Here is a 14,752-nt window from a genome sequence, read left to right on the forward strand (position 1 = left end):
ACCTCACAGGGCCTCAATGGGTCCCGTGGTAGTACCCAGATACAAGCGACAAAATTTACTTTTTTAATGTTATTATTAGGTGTGCTCATTCTACCGCCTTACAGGACCAAGCACCCAGAAATCTCATTTTTTTCCAAGGGTTAGCCTCTACATGCCCAACCTAAGACCCTCTTTTATACACTATTTTTCTCACTCCGCTGAACGGATTTATAACAAATCACTAAAAACGTGTTTTCTGAGTAAACTTCTAACTTTGTGCCAAATTTGATGTAAATCAGTTAAGTTGATTTTTCTGCAACAAACAGCTAAGTTTGCAATGGGAATTAAAATTGAAAATCCTACTTTTGGCATCCTCTCATTTTCTAAGCCTACGCTTGACAGATCAACACAGAACATTTCAGATTCATCAAACAGCACCAAAGTGTAGATAACAAAAAGAAAAATGCCTTTTTATGGAAACTTTGATCTAACTATAACTAAACAGTATAAAGACGATTATAGGCTTAGGAAAAGATTTTTCCAGTCAAGAGCGTTATTGTGAAATCCACTTGACAAAATAATGCGACTGAATTAATTCACACATTACAAAGTACTAGCCAAGACACGTGTCGCTACAAATTGAATTTGAGGTTTTACTTCGAGACCCATCTTTTTCAATATTTTCTAAACATTTGCAAGAGAACCTCATCTGCAAGCCCATTTGTTATATTGTTGATCATATTATTGTCAGTGTTGCGGCATGATAACCCCCATGTTTGGATGATGAGGTGAAATTCACAAAATTCACTAAGCAGCGATTGGTAGGTTACTAATTTCAAACCCATCAACACCCACACAGTCTTCCATACTCCTGATGGTAGGTGTTTTTAGTATCATGAGTGGGTAGTAGTAAAATGATGAAGCACTATATGAAAATAAGTTTTTATGATAACAGGATATGTGGCTGTGTGCATATTGTAACGATTAAATAAGTGGTTTTTTTTAACCAAAGAAATGCAACTTCTATACTGAGCATAATGTTGTGATCCAATCACAAATGGCATTTATGCTGCTCCATACAGTAAAGCAGTTGCCATTTCACACACGCAGCAAGAGGTCACTTAGTCACCAGCCCATTGGGTTACTAGGTGCTGCCCTCCAACAATGGATCACCAAGTACCCTCATCTGCAGTGGGTTGCCATCTCAATCACCATATCCAGGGACAAAGACTGCATAACCCTGAATCTGTCTCTGCCACTGTGAGGGGCAAGGACCATCTACACACCGGGTAGCACTTATCATCCCAAGGGCATTCCTGCTGATAGGACCCTGGCCCAGTTATATTGGTCAACAAGTTATGTGGGGCAATTTTACATAGCTCAGCAATAGGGAGAGCATTTGTAGGCTTATGTTCTCACTAATGATCAGTTTGTCATTTTTATTCTTTTTACTCTGATAGTATTTGCCTTTTCTTGTATGTATATTTGCATGATTATTCCAATTTGTGTATGCTATAATAGGTTGGGATATATTAAAATTCCCCCTAACCGTATGTACAGTTTTGAAAGGTGATCCAGCGGTAATTTCACGTTAATTTCTCAATGCAAAACCTCATCTATCTCTATTTTACCGCTGAAAAGGTGTGTGGGCCCTTGACACCGTGTATTACCTTCAGGTGACTTTACATAAACATGAAAAATCAAAATACAAATAATATTTAAGCCAATAAAGAGAGTTGGTGAGTATTTTAAAGGGTTTATTTTCTTAGTTAAAAGTGAAGTTTTTCTGACCCTTTATTCATTAGTCAAATATCAATCCGGTTACAGAATTGAAAATTAGGAAAAATAGCATTAATACAGAACATATTACAGTTTGCATATAAAGAATCACATGTAGAAAAGAAAATGTGGTGCAAAATGTCAGTCAAAACTCTTGGAGTTTCTAAGAAAAGAGTGAGTCTTGCAAGGCTAATCAATAATTAATAATGGTAAAAATCTCCCATAAAGAGAAATAAATGCATAGGACAAATACATCTTTTCGAAAGCAGTTAGTCAAAGCATGAAATTTAAAGCTTAGCACCTAAAATCTAAACCTGTTCTGATCCTCTCAGCTCTCTCTCGCTCTGCCTCGCTGTGCTGGTCTGATCAATCTGCCGGTCTGTGCTTAGGAGTAACACAGACCGCCCTTCACAAATCCACAGAGGAATATGATCTGCCTTGCCAAAAATATGACGTGCAAGGACTTCTCTGAAAAAATATGAGCAAGAACCTCCACTTCCTCCGACGCAATCTCCTCCCAGGCTGCACCCGCGACGTTTCTCGTACCTAATCCCATATGATATCTGGTCTAATCTGCTCCCTCTCAAGAGCTCATACGCCCCCCTAAAGCTAACACGCCTCCATAAAAGGTCATTATTTATACTTTCATTCTTGGCTGACTATACTAATAATGTTTCAGATTCAGAAAAGTGTAGTATCCTCACTTTACTCCTCTCCATCTAGCTGCTCAGCCAGTGTGAGTGTTCCGCTTAGAATGTTGGTGTGAGTGACATGAGTGGAATGCTTGGGTGCTTACACTATCCTCCTCCTTTAATAATGAACACAAAAAAAAGTAAGTAGTGAATGAAGAGCTCACATACTACAAGTGAGCAAGACAAACATGACAGAAGTGAGGGGGAACATAACCCCAGACTAGAATACAATGGGTGGAACGACACCCAAGGAAGAACTTCTCACGTGAGAAGACATGTGGCGAAAGCCCAATACGCCACCCCTCATGTGAGGGACACTATGGGACAAAAACCCAAGTGAAAAACAAACATTGTTTGGGATTGAAACCCAAATGTACAGGATACGTTGCATGGGACTAACACCCAAGGACTAGTGCAGCATGAGGAACAGAATGCAGCACAGTGTGGCTTATTAAGATGACTACCCACACACATGACAACATACCTAGAAGTGAAAGGACTGACACCCAACACCAACCTAACACAGGTGGGACTGAACCCCCCTTTAAACAGAGAAATGGGGCTAAAACCCATCCCAGAAGTACATAACAGTGAACCTGGGGTGATGGGACTTAAACCCAATCCCATCCCTAGACAGGGATAAAATATGTGAACAGGGTCATGGGACTAAAAACCCACTCCCATCCCTAGACGGGGATAAAATATGAGAACGGGGTAATGGGACTAAAAACCCACTCCCATCCCTAGACAGGGATACATTATCTGTAATAAGAGGAAATGGGACTAAACCCCACTCCTATCCCATCTAGGGATAAAATATCTTAAACTGTTTAATTTCCCCATTTATTTAGACTGTTACTCCCTCATGGGGGTATGTAACCTCTACAAGGGATTTGTGATATGGGTTAGTTCCCATACGTGTGTACCTAGGTAAACTCCTAAGCGGGTTTGGTTGTGGGTTATTATTCCTGATACAGTTGCGCGCAGTACAACAGTACATACCTTTACAGTTGGTTCTATGGGTGACGACCCATTTGTTTTTTGTTTCCCTTACTCTTGGGATTGAAGTCGCAGGGTAAACTACCTTTAGCTCTATTTCAATGGTATGCTTTTGGGCATTTGTGTTGTGGGGTCTTTTACCCTTTTGCTCTATAGTGCTTTATGTTACTGTGTATTATTCAATATGATATGAACTGTATTTCTTCTAATTTTACGACATAGTTTACGCTTCAAAATGTTTAAATCTCTTTTTAAGGGGGATGGGGATATTGTTATTCAATTGTATTTATTTTAACCATACTTTCTTTACCTAATGGTTCTTTCTCTTGTGATGTTTTGTCTTCATTGCTGCATTCTAGAGATTTGTACTATTATTGATTTTTCTTGTTTTTCTGGTTCAATCTTTTTAGTCCCATCACCCTATGTTTAGATATTTACATTTTGGATAGGTTTTAGCCCCATTTCATTTCCTTGCTATTAGTTAAAGGGGCTGTCAGTCCCACCTTTGTTGTGTTGGGTGCCAGTCCCTTCACTTTAGTACATTTGGGTTTAAGTCCCAAACAATGTTTGTTTTTCACTTGGGTTTAGTCCCATAGTGTCCCTCACATGAGGCGTGGCGTATTGTGTTTTCGCCACAGTCTTCTCATGTGAGAAGTACTTCCTTGGGTGTCGTTCCACCCATCGTATTCTAGTCTGGGGTTATGTTTTTCCCCTCACTTCTGTCATGTTTGTCTTGCTCACTTGTAGTATGTGAGCTCTTCATTCACTACTTACTTGTTTTTTTGTGCTCATTATTAAAGGAGTAGGATAGTGTTAGTTTTTCTATCTATTGCTTTCTTCCTTCTTTCTTTTCTTGGTTGTCTGTTTTCCCTCTCGTGGTGCGGTGTCACCCTCATCCCTGGGTTTACAGACATTTTGCTACTATTGCATATTCAAACTGTGTATAGTTTTTCTCTTCATGGTTACTTTTCTCTTTTGTTTTGTCATTTCGAGAGGAAGAGGATAATGTAGTATCCTCACTTTACTCCTCTCCATCTAGCTGCTCAGCCAGTTTGAGTGTTCCGGTTAGAATGTTGGTGTGAGTGACATGAGTGGAATGCTTGGGTGCCTGGTGTGTGAGTGTTGGCAGTTGAGGATGAGCTGAGCAGCTAGGAGGCTGCTCCTGGTGGGGCTTCTTGTAACTACTTCATATTATCTTAATAAACATCATCTACTTTTACCTGGCCACGTCTACAGCGTCTACTTATGACACCTGAACATGTGGGACCAGCCCACTACAAAAAGCATGTACCTGATTGATTACCACATATGACATGAGGGTCTCACCATTCTGTTCTCATTGCAAATTCCATACCATACCGGTTTTAACAAAAGAAGCATTAATGATTACTCCATTTATATGTTTTAGCAACATTTACAAGGAAAAATGTTTCAGTCTATTTCTTCCTCTCTGTCACATCGCACGCAGGAAGGACACATTCCACAAACACTGATACATTGGCAGGATAACAAGAATGTACAGTTCATGGTAGCCTTGACTTCTTCCTCCACTTGAGTCAAGCTGGAATAATCTGTGCAGGAGTTTTTTGGCACGATTCTCAGCCATGCTGGATTCTTAGGCAGCCATTTAATGGTGGGCCCATAAACAAAACAAACACAAAAATAGTATTAATTTACTAAATAAAACTCATTTTGTTTTATCTCCACCATACTAATACCCTGTATAAATGATTACCTAGCAAAAACTATTAGTTTAAAGCAGATTTTCTTATTGTTTGTGCACAACATGCAAAAATGTGTAATGGGAAACATAGCATAAAACATGCACTAGTGTAAATTTTCAAAGTGCACACAGTTAATACATACTCATAGCAACATGCTCTAATGTTTTAGATAGCTTTTCATGCAAAATGTGTTTTGCCCGCATGTAGTGTTTGGAGCATGGTTAATTAACACACTATAAGAAAATATGTTATGAACTGAATATATTTGTCTAAATATGCAACAAAGCCAAAGTCTCTTAAGACAGGAATAGGGAGTGTAGAGTACAAAGAAAATGGAAGAAAAAACACATTTCATGATTATCTTCAAATCTAAAAAGGCCACTTAAATCACAAGTTTTCTCTACACTGCAAAAACACATGTTAATTCAGCACAAGCATTTTCCGACTGACTAGGCCTCATTTTATGTCGTTCATGTGCCATGTGTTTAACTTGCACCACAATCTGTGTAATTTCAAATGCAGTCTGTCTGAAGCACAAAAATAAAGCAATGCCTGACTCCAGATGAAATCTACATCAAAGGGTAGTTGAGTCTTCTGTCAAGTCCATTGTTCTCCGAATGCCTTTTCTTCCAAAGTGTATAACCTTTGGAGATAGCTGTGGGATACCGGTCTGTGTTCCATTCTTCACAGAGAAATTACTATTTGCGAATCTCTCGTTTAACCAATGTGCCCCCAAATAGGGGTGTTTGCGACCCTAGAATGACGTGCCAAGTTCTGTATTCCACTGTTTGTGCACTGCCGGTCTGGAGGCCTAAACAGCAGTAATCCAGTGCTGGACTCCACCTGTGATGAGCTGTGTTCAGTTTGGGGCCACCTCTTTCATCTTGTCCCATTTAGGAACTAGCCAATCATGTAATGTTGGAAAGCTTTAGTTCGTTGGTGTGTGGGGTTTTGTGGAATTGCAAGTGGGTGTTTAGAGTGAGAGGGTGAATGGAAGTATGACCTGATGGATGAGTGTAGATGAGAAGGGAGATTGGTAAAGTGTTGTGGATGGATGGCTGGCTGACGTGTGTTGTTTAGTGGGTGTGTGTTTCCAGATGGGTACAGTGATCAGGTATGTAGATGAATGAATTGGGGCCTGATTCTGATGCGGCCACGAAGGCCTCCCTAAAGGCATTTGCTCTGTCCAAATCGGATCGGCAACGTGTCTTTCCGACCGACTCTGAAAGGTTTGACCGATCGAGTATGATGCGAGTTAGGCAATGGGGATATCCCAAACCCAACCCGACCGCATTTGGAATGACAGAGCCGTACGGAGCAGAATCGTACGCCTCTATGGACCGCGTTTCCGAACGACTGAGTACGATACTGGATTCAGACAGCATTCCCGAATCGTGCTGTCTGATTCGAATCGGCAGTCGGAATCAAACGTTGTAGGCCCGTAGTGAGCTTCCCTTCACCCAGAGCCTTTCCATTCGGGCCCGTGGGGTACCCATCTACCCCCCTTTCCAGCCGTGCACAGGGTGGCTGGCATCCGCAGGTGACCGCCACAGGGTACCCGATTTTACCCAGCTACCCATTTCTTCAATGGGATCCTATGCATTCGTTCAGAACAAAGGCTCCCATTGAAGTCTATGGGAATCCAACAAATCGTATGTGGAAGCATTGATGCATCATACTTGGTCGGTCAGACTCTCCCTATCCGATTGGAAACCATTCCCAAACCCATTCAGTCCGGAAACTTTCCAAACCGCATCAGAATCGGGCCCTTAGTATGGACATGTGATTAGGTTGATCATGTGTGGTTGACTGCGTGAGTGGCTGAAGGCACAAGTTAGTGAATGGGTGAATGGAAGGATATGTGCCTGAATGTTCTGATGCGTGAATAATTGCACCGATGGGTTACTTGGTTGCACGGATAGGTAGATGAATGAAAGAGCTGTATGTAGATGGATTACGATTTGTTTGAAGGTGGATGATGGTCATTTTGTAGGTGTAAAGATGTACAAGGATGAGGAGTTTGTATTGATGTCCTATGTGCGATTCGATGGAGAGTGTTGGTAGACAGATGTAGCTAGTTGGTGAGTGGGTAGTAGAAAGGATGGAGCATTTGTGGGTAAAGGAATGGAGAACTGATGGGAGGAGCATCAGTTATTGAATGAATGGAGTATGTCTGTGATGGATGGAAAGTGTGTGGATGAATGCGGAGTTGGTGGGTGGTTGGATAAGTGAACAATCTGTGGTTGTGTGGATGGCTAGATGTGTGGAATGGATGGTGGAAGGAGACATTGTTTTTGGGGTGATGGAGTTTTTAGGTGGAGGAGGAGCTCTTCTATGACTTGATATCTGCAGCTCTCTCAGAATAAATAGAGCTCAGGCTGCAAAGAGAATGCACTGGCAGTACCACAAATCACTGGTCAAAGGAGGAACCTCAGGCAGCTGGCTGGGGAGCCGCGTGTACAGGAAGGAAGTCACGGGCGCAAGATGGTAGTACATCGGCGAGGAAGCAGGTCAGGAAGAAGACCAGAGAAGCTGGAAGTCTGTCAGCATGAGCTATGTGAGGGTGTAAAGAAACGGGATGTTGAGGGGCGGGGGACAGGAGAGCAACATAAAGGTTTTCGTCATCGTACTGGGGCAGGCGCGATTAAGAAAAGGAATAGGCGAGGTCGGAGTTCAGAGGTAGATTTAGCTATATATTAAGACAGTTAAGGAAAAGCAATTTGTTGCTAGAATGCCCAGAAAGGAGCCAGCACCAAACTTTTGTGAAGTTTGCCTAATCCCTGTATACAAACATGGCTTGCATGAAGAAATTAGTGTGCCAGGTTTACGCCGTGAGCAATTTGGCCATGACTCATTGCTATCAGCCTTCTTTTTGACCTGTCGCAGGGAGAAAGAGGTAGTTCGATGTGATGCGAGGCCCAGCTCTATATATTGTTGCACTACATTTCGCCAACCTAAACTTAAAAATCTACCTGCCTTTGCCACTTCTACCGTCTCTTCATGGTACCAGCCTTGATGTGTCATAAGAGTGTGGCAGCTATCTCTTCTGCTTGTGGACTGCTGTTGCAGTAGTGTGCAACCTCCAACAGCAACAGAGAGCGAACACGAGCCAGCACAAGTGTGTTAAGGGGCACAATGTATCTTGAACTGCAACACTAACTTAAGCGAACAGATAATTATATGTCTGCAAACCGGGTAACTGTTGTACATGTTTACAATATTTTTTCTGTTTAATTTTACAGGATACCCCTGGATTCAGCACAGCACAGAAATTAGATAAGTTAGGAATGAGGGGTTCCAGCACCTGTGAACTAATATTTGAGGACTGCAAAATCCCAGGTAAGGCTCAAACTAATGAATGTTCCATACGTGATCCTCCGTCACCTATACCTCCTATGAGGCCCTGACACGTGGGTGCTGTACACACACCTCACCTGATATTTAAAGTATATATCACCAATCTTGCCCTGATTCACAAAGTGAAGAAATGACCATGTGTGGGCATATGCCTCTAATTGGATTACATTTCTTTGGAGTGCATCTGTTGCAGTGTCACAGAGCTAGATACGTTTGCATTTCACCATAGTTCATAAGTGTTTTTTTATGTCCATGAGGAGACGTTTTCACGGTGGAGGAATCTTTTTCCTTAATCCTCCTCTAATTTTAGGGGTGTTTCTTCTAATCTCCCAACCTGAAAACAGATTTACGTATGCCCTATATTGGAGTTCATTTGTGAATTTCACATGAGCCAATTCTAACAACCCACTGTCAGAAAGCGCCACTCAACTACAGACTTCTGTCTCATCCAACCTCCAGGGTGGGGAAACCAATAACACAGAGAAATTACATCCTGTTAAAAATATAGCAGCTCTGCACCGGTCTTATGATGGAAGCCCACTCAGTTCATGGTCTGAAATGAGGAAAAGGATACAGTGGCAATATACTGCTTTAAAAACCACAGCATATTTGAATACTGGACAAGCATATACGCAGTTTCGCCTGTTTTCCATACTTAGTTGCTTTAGATTTTAATTTTCTAGCTTTGTAGCTACTTTTGGTTAAGGAGTGCTGGTCTGTAAACAAACTGTTTCCTGTCAGCTGTCTCCTTCCCAATTGTCTGCTCCTTTATTCCGCCCTTGGGCTAGAAGCTCATGTGATGCCGTAGACCATCTGCTGGTCATCTGCAGACTGATCACCAACCAAGAGCCTCTGCAGATGTATGCACTTCTCTGTAACTCACTCCAGGTTTGACAACAACTCTTTTGCATACCTGGTACTGCTTTGTGTCCTCTCATACTGATGCTCTATTGTTGCTGCTCTTGTATGCCACTAGGAAGAAGCCACACCTCCAACGGGGAGCGGGCAGGCACTTCTGAACGTGCTTTATCGTTCTTGAACAGAGGGGTGCAAAAATGTGGTAGTCAGAATATTATTTGACATAAATATTGAGTCCTAAATATTGTTTACAAAAATATTACAGCATTGGGTGTAGCTTTTCTATTAACTCCAATGGGGTGATACTTTGTATTACACCAGCAGTCCATTTGGACCATGATAGCATGGCGTACAACCTTGGTGTACCCGTGGTTGTGTGTATGGCTCAACTCTAAACTCAACCCATTCTTAGTCATTCCTAGCAGCCCTTACTAACCTTCTGAGGTCTTTGCTGTTTTCATTGGCTCCTGTGGAATGTGTAAGCCTTTAGTATTCTATTTTCTATTGTCATGGCAATTGTTTGCGCTGAGGAGCCTTCTCTCTTTAATTACAGATAAGAACATCCTTGGTCAGCGGAGTAAAGGAGTCTACGTCCTGATGAGCGGACTTGATCTTGAAAGGCTGGTTCTGAGCGCAGGAGCCGTTGGGTAAATATCTTCCTGCCCTGCTTGCACTTGCCAACGTGATACAGCTTCTGCCTTTTGCAGGGAATTAAACAGTTTTAATATTCATAGTTATTTCCATTGACCAAACATTTTTAGATCTTCTACAAGCTCCCCTTTGACATATTTCATATGCATCCTTGTATTTCTTCTACTTGGTATGTTAGGTTTGCCTCATGTTTGGGATTAGGGCCATTCTGTTGACCATTGGAGACGCAGCTTTACAGCTTGATTTTCTTAGGTTCAAATGGATGTGATGGCTGTGGTAGGCAAGCAATTATGAAGGCTGCTGTGGTTGGCAAACTATAAATGACTGCTTACTTCTTGATGTGGCTACAAAATGCGAGACATGGAATCATATGGTAACCCGAATACTGTTTTTTCCCTTCCAAAAGAGCATTCATAGGTAGGCTGTTGGGTGGCCCCCAAGTTAAATACTGGTGAGGTGGTGTTGTACTCCTCACCCATATTTGGGCAAACAAGCATAGCCGTAGGGTTTAATGTTGGGAGTCAAGCATGTCCCATTTCCTCCATCGTGGTTTAGGGTAGATTCACACATGTACCATCCAATTGAAATACACGGTTCACACCCACCATTGTATGGTGGCCTGTCTCTTTGAAGCTACAGCTGTCATTTACCGTCAACATCTTAGTTTTGGACTGACAGAGCCGTACGTGGCCACGGATTTCAGGGATACTGTAACCAACCTCATAGTTCAAACTCATCAGCAAGAAAGTCTAATTGGAAATACCAAAGGTCGTCTGGCCTAAAGCTCTTTGCCTCCTTGACCACGGACCACACTTTTTCTACTCAAATTTAAGCAGTCACTCCAGTGGAAGATAGACTATTTTTCTGGATAAGTGAATGAATATCAGTATGGGCCCATGGATACTGCTAGTAATGGAACAAGGCTAGAGACTGGCCCAATCCTTCAGAGCCTCTCCTTTGGACAGTCTACAACCCAATGTTAGCTGGTTGAGAGTCCCAAACACATCTTATAGGACATCAAAACAAATAAAACTTTATTTTGCTGAAGGCCATAAAAGCATAGCATAAGAATTAAAACATAGAATCCATTTTATTTTACAAAAATGTCTGGCAGCAGGTGACTTTAAAAGTGACTTACACATGTTTAAAAAGGATACATAAAAGATCAAGTGCCAATCTCAAGAAACAGTACATTAGGTTGCATATCTATTTCTAATATAAAAAGCAGCTTTAATAACATTTGTTACAGCATAGCAAAACTCCTGTGATCCTGAAGATTGCATCTATATTAACCCTTCATAATGGGATCTCAGGTTTGATTTGCTGATAATGGGAACCAAAAAGGAGCATATCTGCTCCATTTATAGTGTGCAAAATAGGATAGAAATGCTAGTGCTCTGTTGAAATGCCATTGCACCCACAACGTGGGAGGTCCCTACTCCAGACCCTGGTATGGGGAAAGCAAATTTAAAATGCAATGTTTCTAGCCTGAGTATTGTTAGCCAGTGCCAGTGAGATGAAATCTCTATCCAGCCTAGGTATGGCTCCATACTGTATGTTGTAGATATCGAAAGATATCTGACAATGGAGGTTTTGGCCTGGGTGGATTCTAGGCATAAATTAGTACAATCGTCTAAATAGCTCTGTTTAACACACTATTGGAGACCATTGGAGACCATGCCTAATCATAAAAGGTTGTCCTACAGGTCCGTGAGGCCTAGTGCATTAAAGGTATTTTTTATGTAGGATAACCATGAAATCTGATTTACCTTGTACAGTCGGCTGTACAGGTTCTAGATACTGCAGTCTCCTGTGTGGCCCAAATTGTTACCCAAAGCAGTAGCAGGCCAAACCAACCAGATGTTCCAATTATTTCAACCCCAATTCTTCATTGCATACTAAAGTGGCAGTCCTAACTGGGACCGACGGCAGTCTATGGGTAAAACTATTTTCTGTTCTTTGGAGGGGTCCTAGCTTTATTGTCGCCCCACAGTTCGGTCCCATAAATTTCTGCTGATATGCATTTACTCTTGTAAAGGATCAACATTTCGTTTATTGGCTTGTGATGCAGTTTGTGAGCAAATCTAAAGATAACCTCTATGTTCTTATAGAGGGACCTGCATTGTTCATGTGTCCAATGTTAATACAAAATTTGTAGAATATTTAGTTATTTTTTTTGGTTAAATAATCACCGTTGTGCATCACAGAGAACATTTTTGATTAGGATTTAAAATATTGTGATACACTTGAACTGTAATTTTTCTTTAGTGTCCGAAAAACAAACAATATATATTTTTTCTGACCCTTCACTTTTTTAATTTTTTACCGCCTTCCATTTTTCTCATTCTTGCTCCGCCTGACTCAGAATTATGCAAGCAGTTGTGGACCATGCGTTTCCATACCTTCATACGAGGGAAGCCTTTGGACAAAAAATTGGGCTATTTCAAGTAAGTATGCAAAACTGGGGATTAATGTAGTACCTCTGTAGACCTAATCAAGTACAAAATGTTTTTTTTCCATGGTTTAGAAAGAACATTTTTGCCATGAATAGGTGATTGTTTTATGAATCCTGACAATATTCCTTGCCGAGCAGAGAATCAGCGAAGGATTAGGGGTGACCTAAGATTTGATAAAAGTATAGTGCTAAAATTGTTACCGTAATCCAAGACACCCAGGGGAACACACATAGAAATCTCCCAGATCAAATCCACGTCTTCCGGGACTTCTACAAGACCCTATATTCGTCACACAGAGGCACACCGCTTGATCTACCTGCATATCTTGACGATGTTGCACTTGCCTGGTTGGGACCTACCAAACAAAAGTTTCTTGATCACGAATTAGAGTTAGACGAGATTACGGAGGCCATTATGACAATGAAGTCCCGCCGTGTCCCAGGCTCAGATGGCCTTCCGATCGAATTCTATAAAGCCTACGCTCCCATACTAGCTCCCCTGTTGAAGAAAGTTTTTTACGCCACATTGGATGAAGAACGTCTCCCCTGCACCATGTGGGAAGCTCTTATATCCTCATTGCTTAAGCCTGGCAAAAATCCGACGCAGTGTGATTCTTATCATCCCATGTCCTTACTAAATTGCGACACTAAAATATTGGCAAAGGTCCTAGCAGCCCGTCTCAATCTCTTGATGGAACGCCTGGTCCTCCCGGACCAGGCAGGATTTGTCCCTCATCGCGCAACATCACATAACTTACATACCCTTCACGCAGTACTGCAAGATATTAACCCACACTGCGAAGCAGTGGCGGTATTCCTTGACGCCACGAAAGCGTTTGATTCGCTAGAGTGGGATTACCTGCTAGGCACGCTAGAACGCATTGGCCTACCATTCAGCTTTCTGAACCGGATACGGCTATTGTATAGACAACCAAAAGCTGTTGTATTACTAAATGGGTCCAGATCTTCCCCCTTTCACATACATAGAGGCACACGCCAGGGATGTCCACTATCCCCCATCCTTTTTGCGATAGCTATCGAACCTGTTGAGGCAAAATTGCGACAACATCATAATCACTGAGCACTTATTTACCCTGCCAGACAGATACTTATTTCCCTCTATACTGATGAAATGACCCTATACATTCACAGGCCCCGGGACAATCTCAGCCCTATCTTACGCAAAATTACGAAATTTGGGTACATAGCTGGAATACAGATTAACTTGGCCAAATCAGCAGTTTTCCCACTCAGGGACAAAACACACCCACATCAACTAGACTACCCCCTAGTGTGGGAACTAGACGAACTAAAGTACCTGGGCATATGGATTAGAAGTCAGAGAGACTTTAATGAGAGCCAATTATGGGACTGCAATAGCCAAAATAACTGACAATATTACCAAGTAGCTCGCCTCCCACTATCAATGGCAGGCCGCATCTCGCTGATTAAGATGGTATTGCTACCGAAGTTATTGTACCTCTTTACCAATATCCCATATCACCCTGGCAGATTTTTCTTCCTCACACTTAAAACCCAATTGACACGACTTATATGGGGAGGCAAACAAGCAAGGCTCAACCTCAGTACAATGATGCTCCCATATCACCAGGGAGGTTTTGACGTGCCGAATTTCGAGCGATATTATGACTGCGAGCAAGCCCATTTTGCCACTTATTTGTTTCACCCGCCACCATATATGGCACATTTAGCGGTAGAAGATGGACATATGGCCCCTTCCAATATAACCAGTTACATATTTACATGTGTAGGAGACAGGGAGCGCGACCCGACGACAGTTGACTGCACAGCTATGGCATGGAGGCGCATAGCCCAATATATGGGAGGTCTGCTTCTGTACTCACCTAAATTGCCCTTGCTCAATGACTCCAGATTGCAGGTCACATGTGAAACGATTTGTCGTAAGATGTTAATGGGCCTTACTTACCACACATCTATATTTACAGGGCTAGTTCCGTACCCAGGACCGATTTTTTTAGGGAGCAGTCGCCTACAACCATGGACATCTTCTTGTACACAAGGCTTCGGCAAAGTGTCCGTGCACTCACTCCCTCCTTCCCGGAATAGAGCCTGACACCCTCGCACCCCTGCACGCACTCTTACAGGCAGAAGCACCGCATCACTTAGTCTCATTAATCTATAAACCTGTGTAAAGCACACAACGTACCACCTCTCTGCGTGCTAGGATAGAATGGGACAGGGACCTCGGCTTACCACTAACAGATGAGCAGTGGAAA

At 42.2% G+C, this 14,752-nt stretch overlaps 1 protein-coding gene across 1 annotated transcript in view; it reads left to right on the top strand.

The window, feature by feature from the left end:
• Window positions 1-14,752, top strand: part of IVD (isovaleryl-CoA dehydrogenase) — a 297,877-nt gene that overhangs the window by 245,003 nt on the left and 38,122 nt on the right. The window contains exons 7-9 of the mRNA XM_078659802.1: window positions 8,416-8,512; window positions 9,942-10,035; window positions 12,405-12,486. Of these exons, the coding sequence (XP_078515928.1) occupies window positions 8,416-8,512; window positions 9,942-10,035; window positions 12,405-12,486 (273 nt within the window). The remainder of the gene's footprint in view (window positions 1-8,415; window positions 8,513-9,941; window positions 10,036-12,404; window positions 12,487-14,752) is intronic.

This window comes from Lissotriton helveticus, chromosome 9 (genome assembly GCF_964261635.1).
Source record: "Lissotriton helveticus chromosome 9, aLisHel1.1, whole genome shotgun sequence".
Classification (NCBI taxonomy): Eukaryota; Metazoa; Chordata; class Amphibia; order Caudata; family Salamandridae; genus Lissotriton; species Lissotriton helveticus.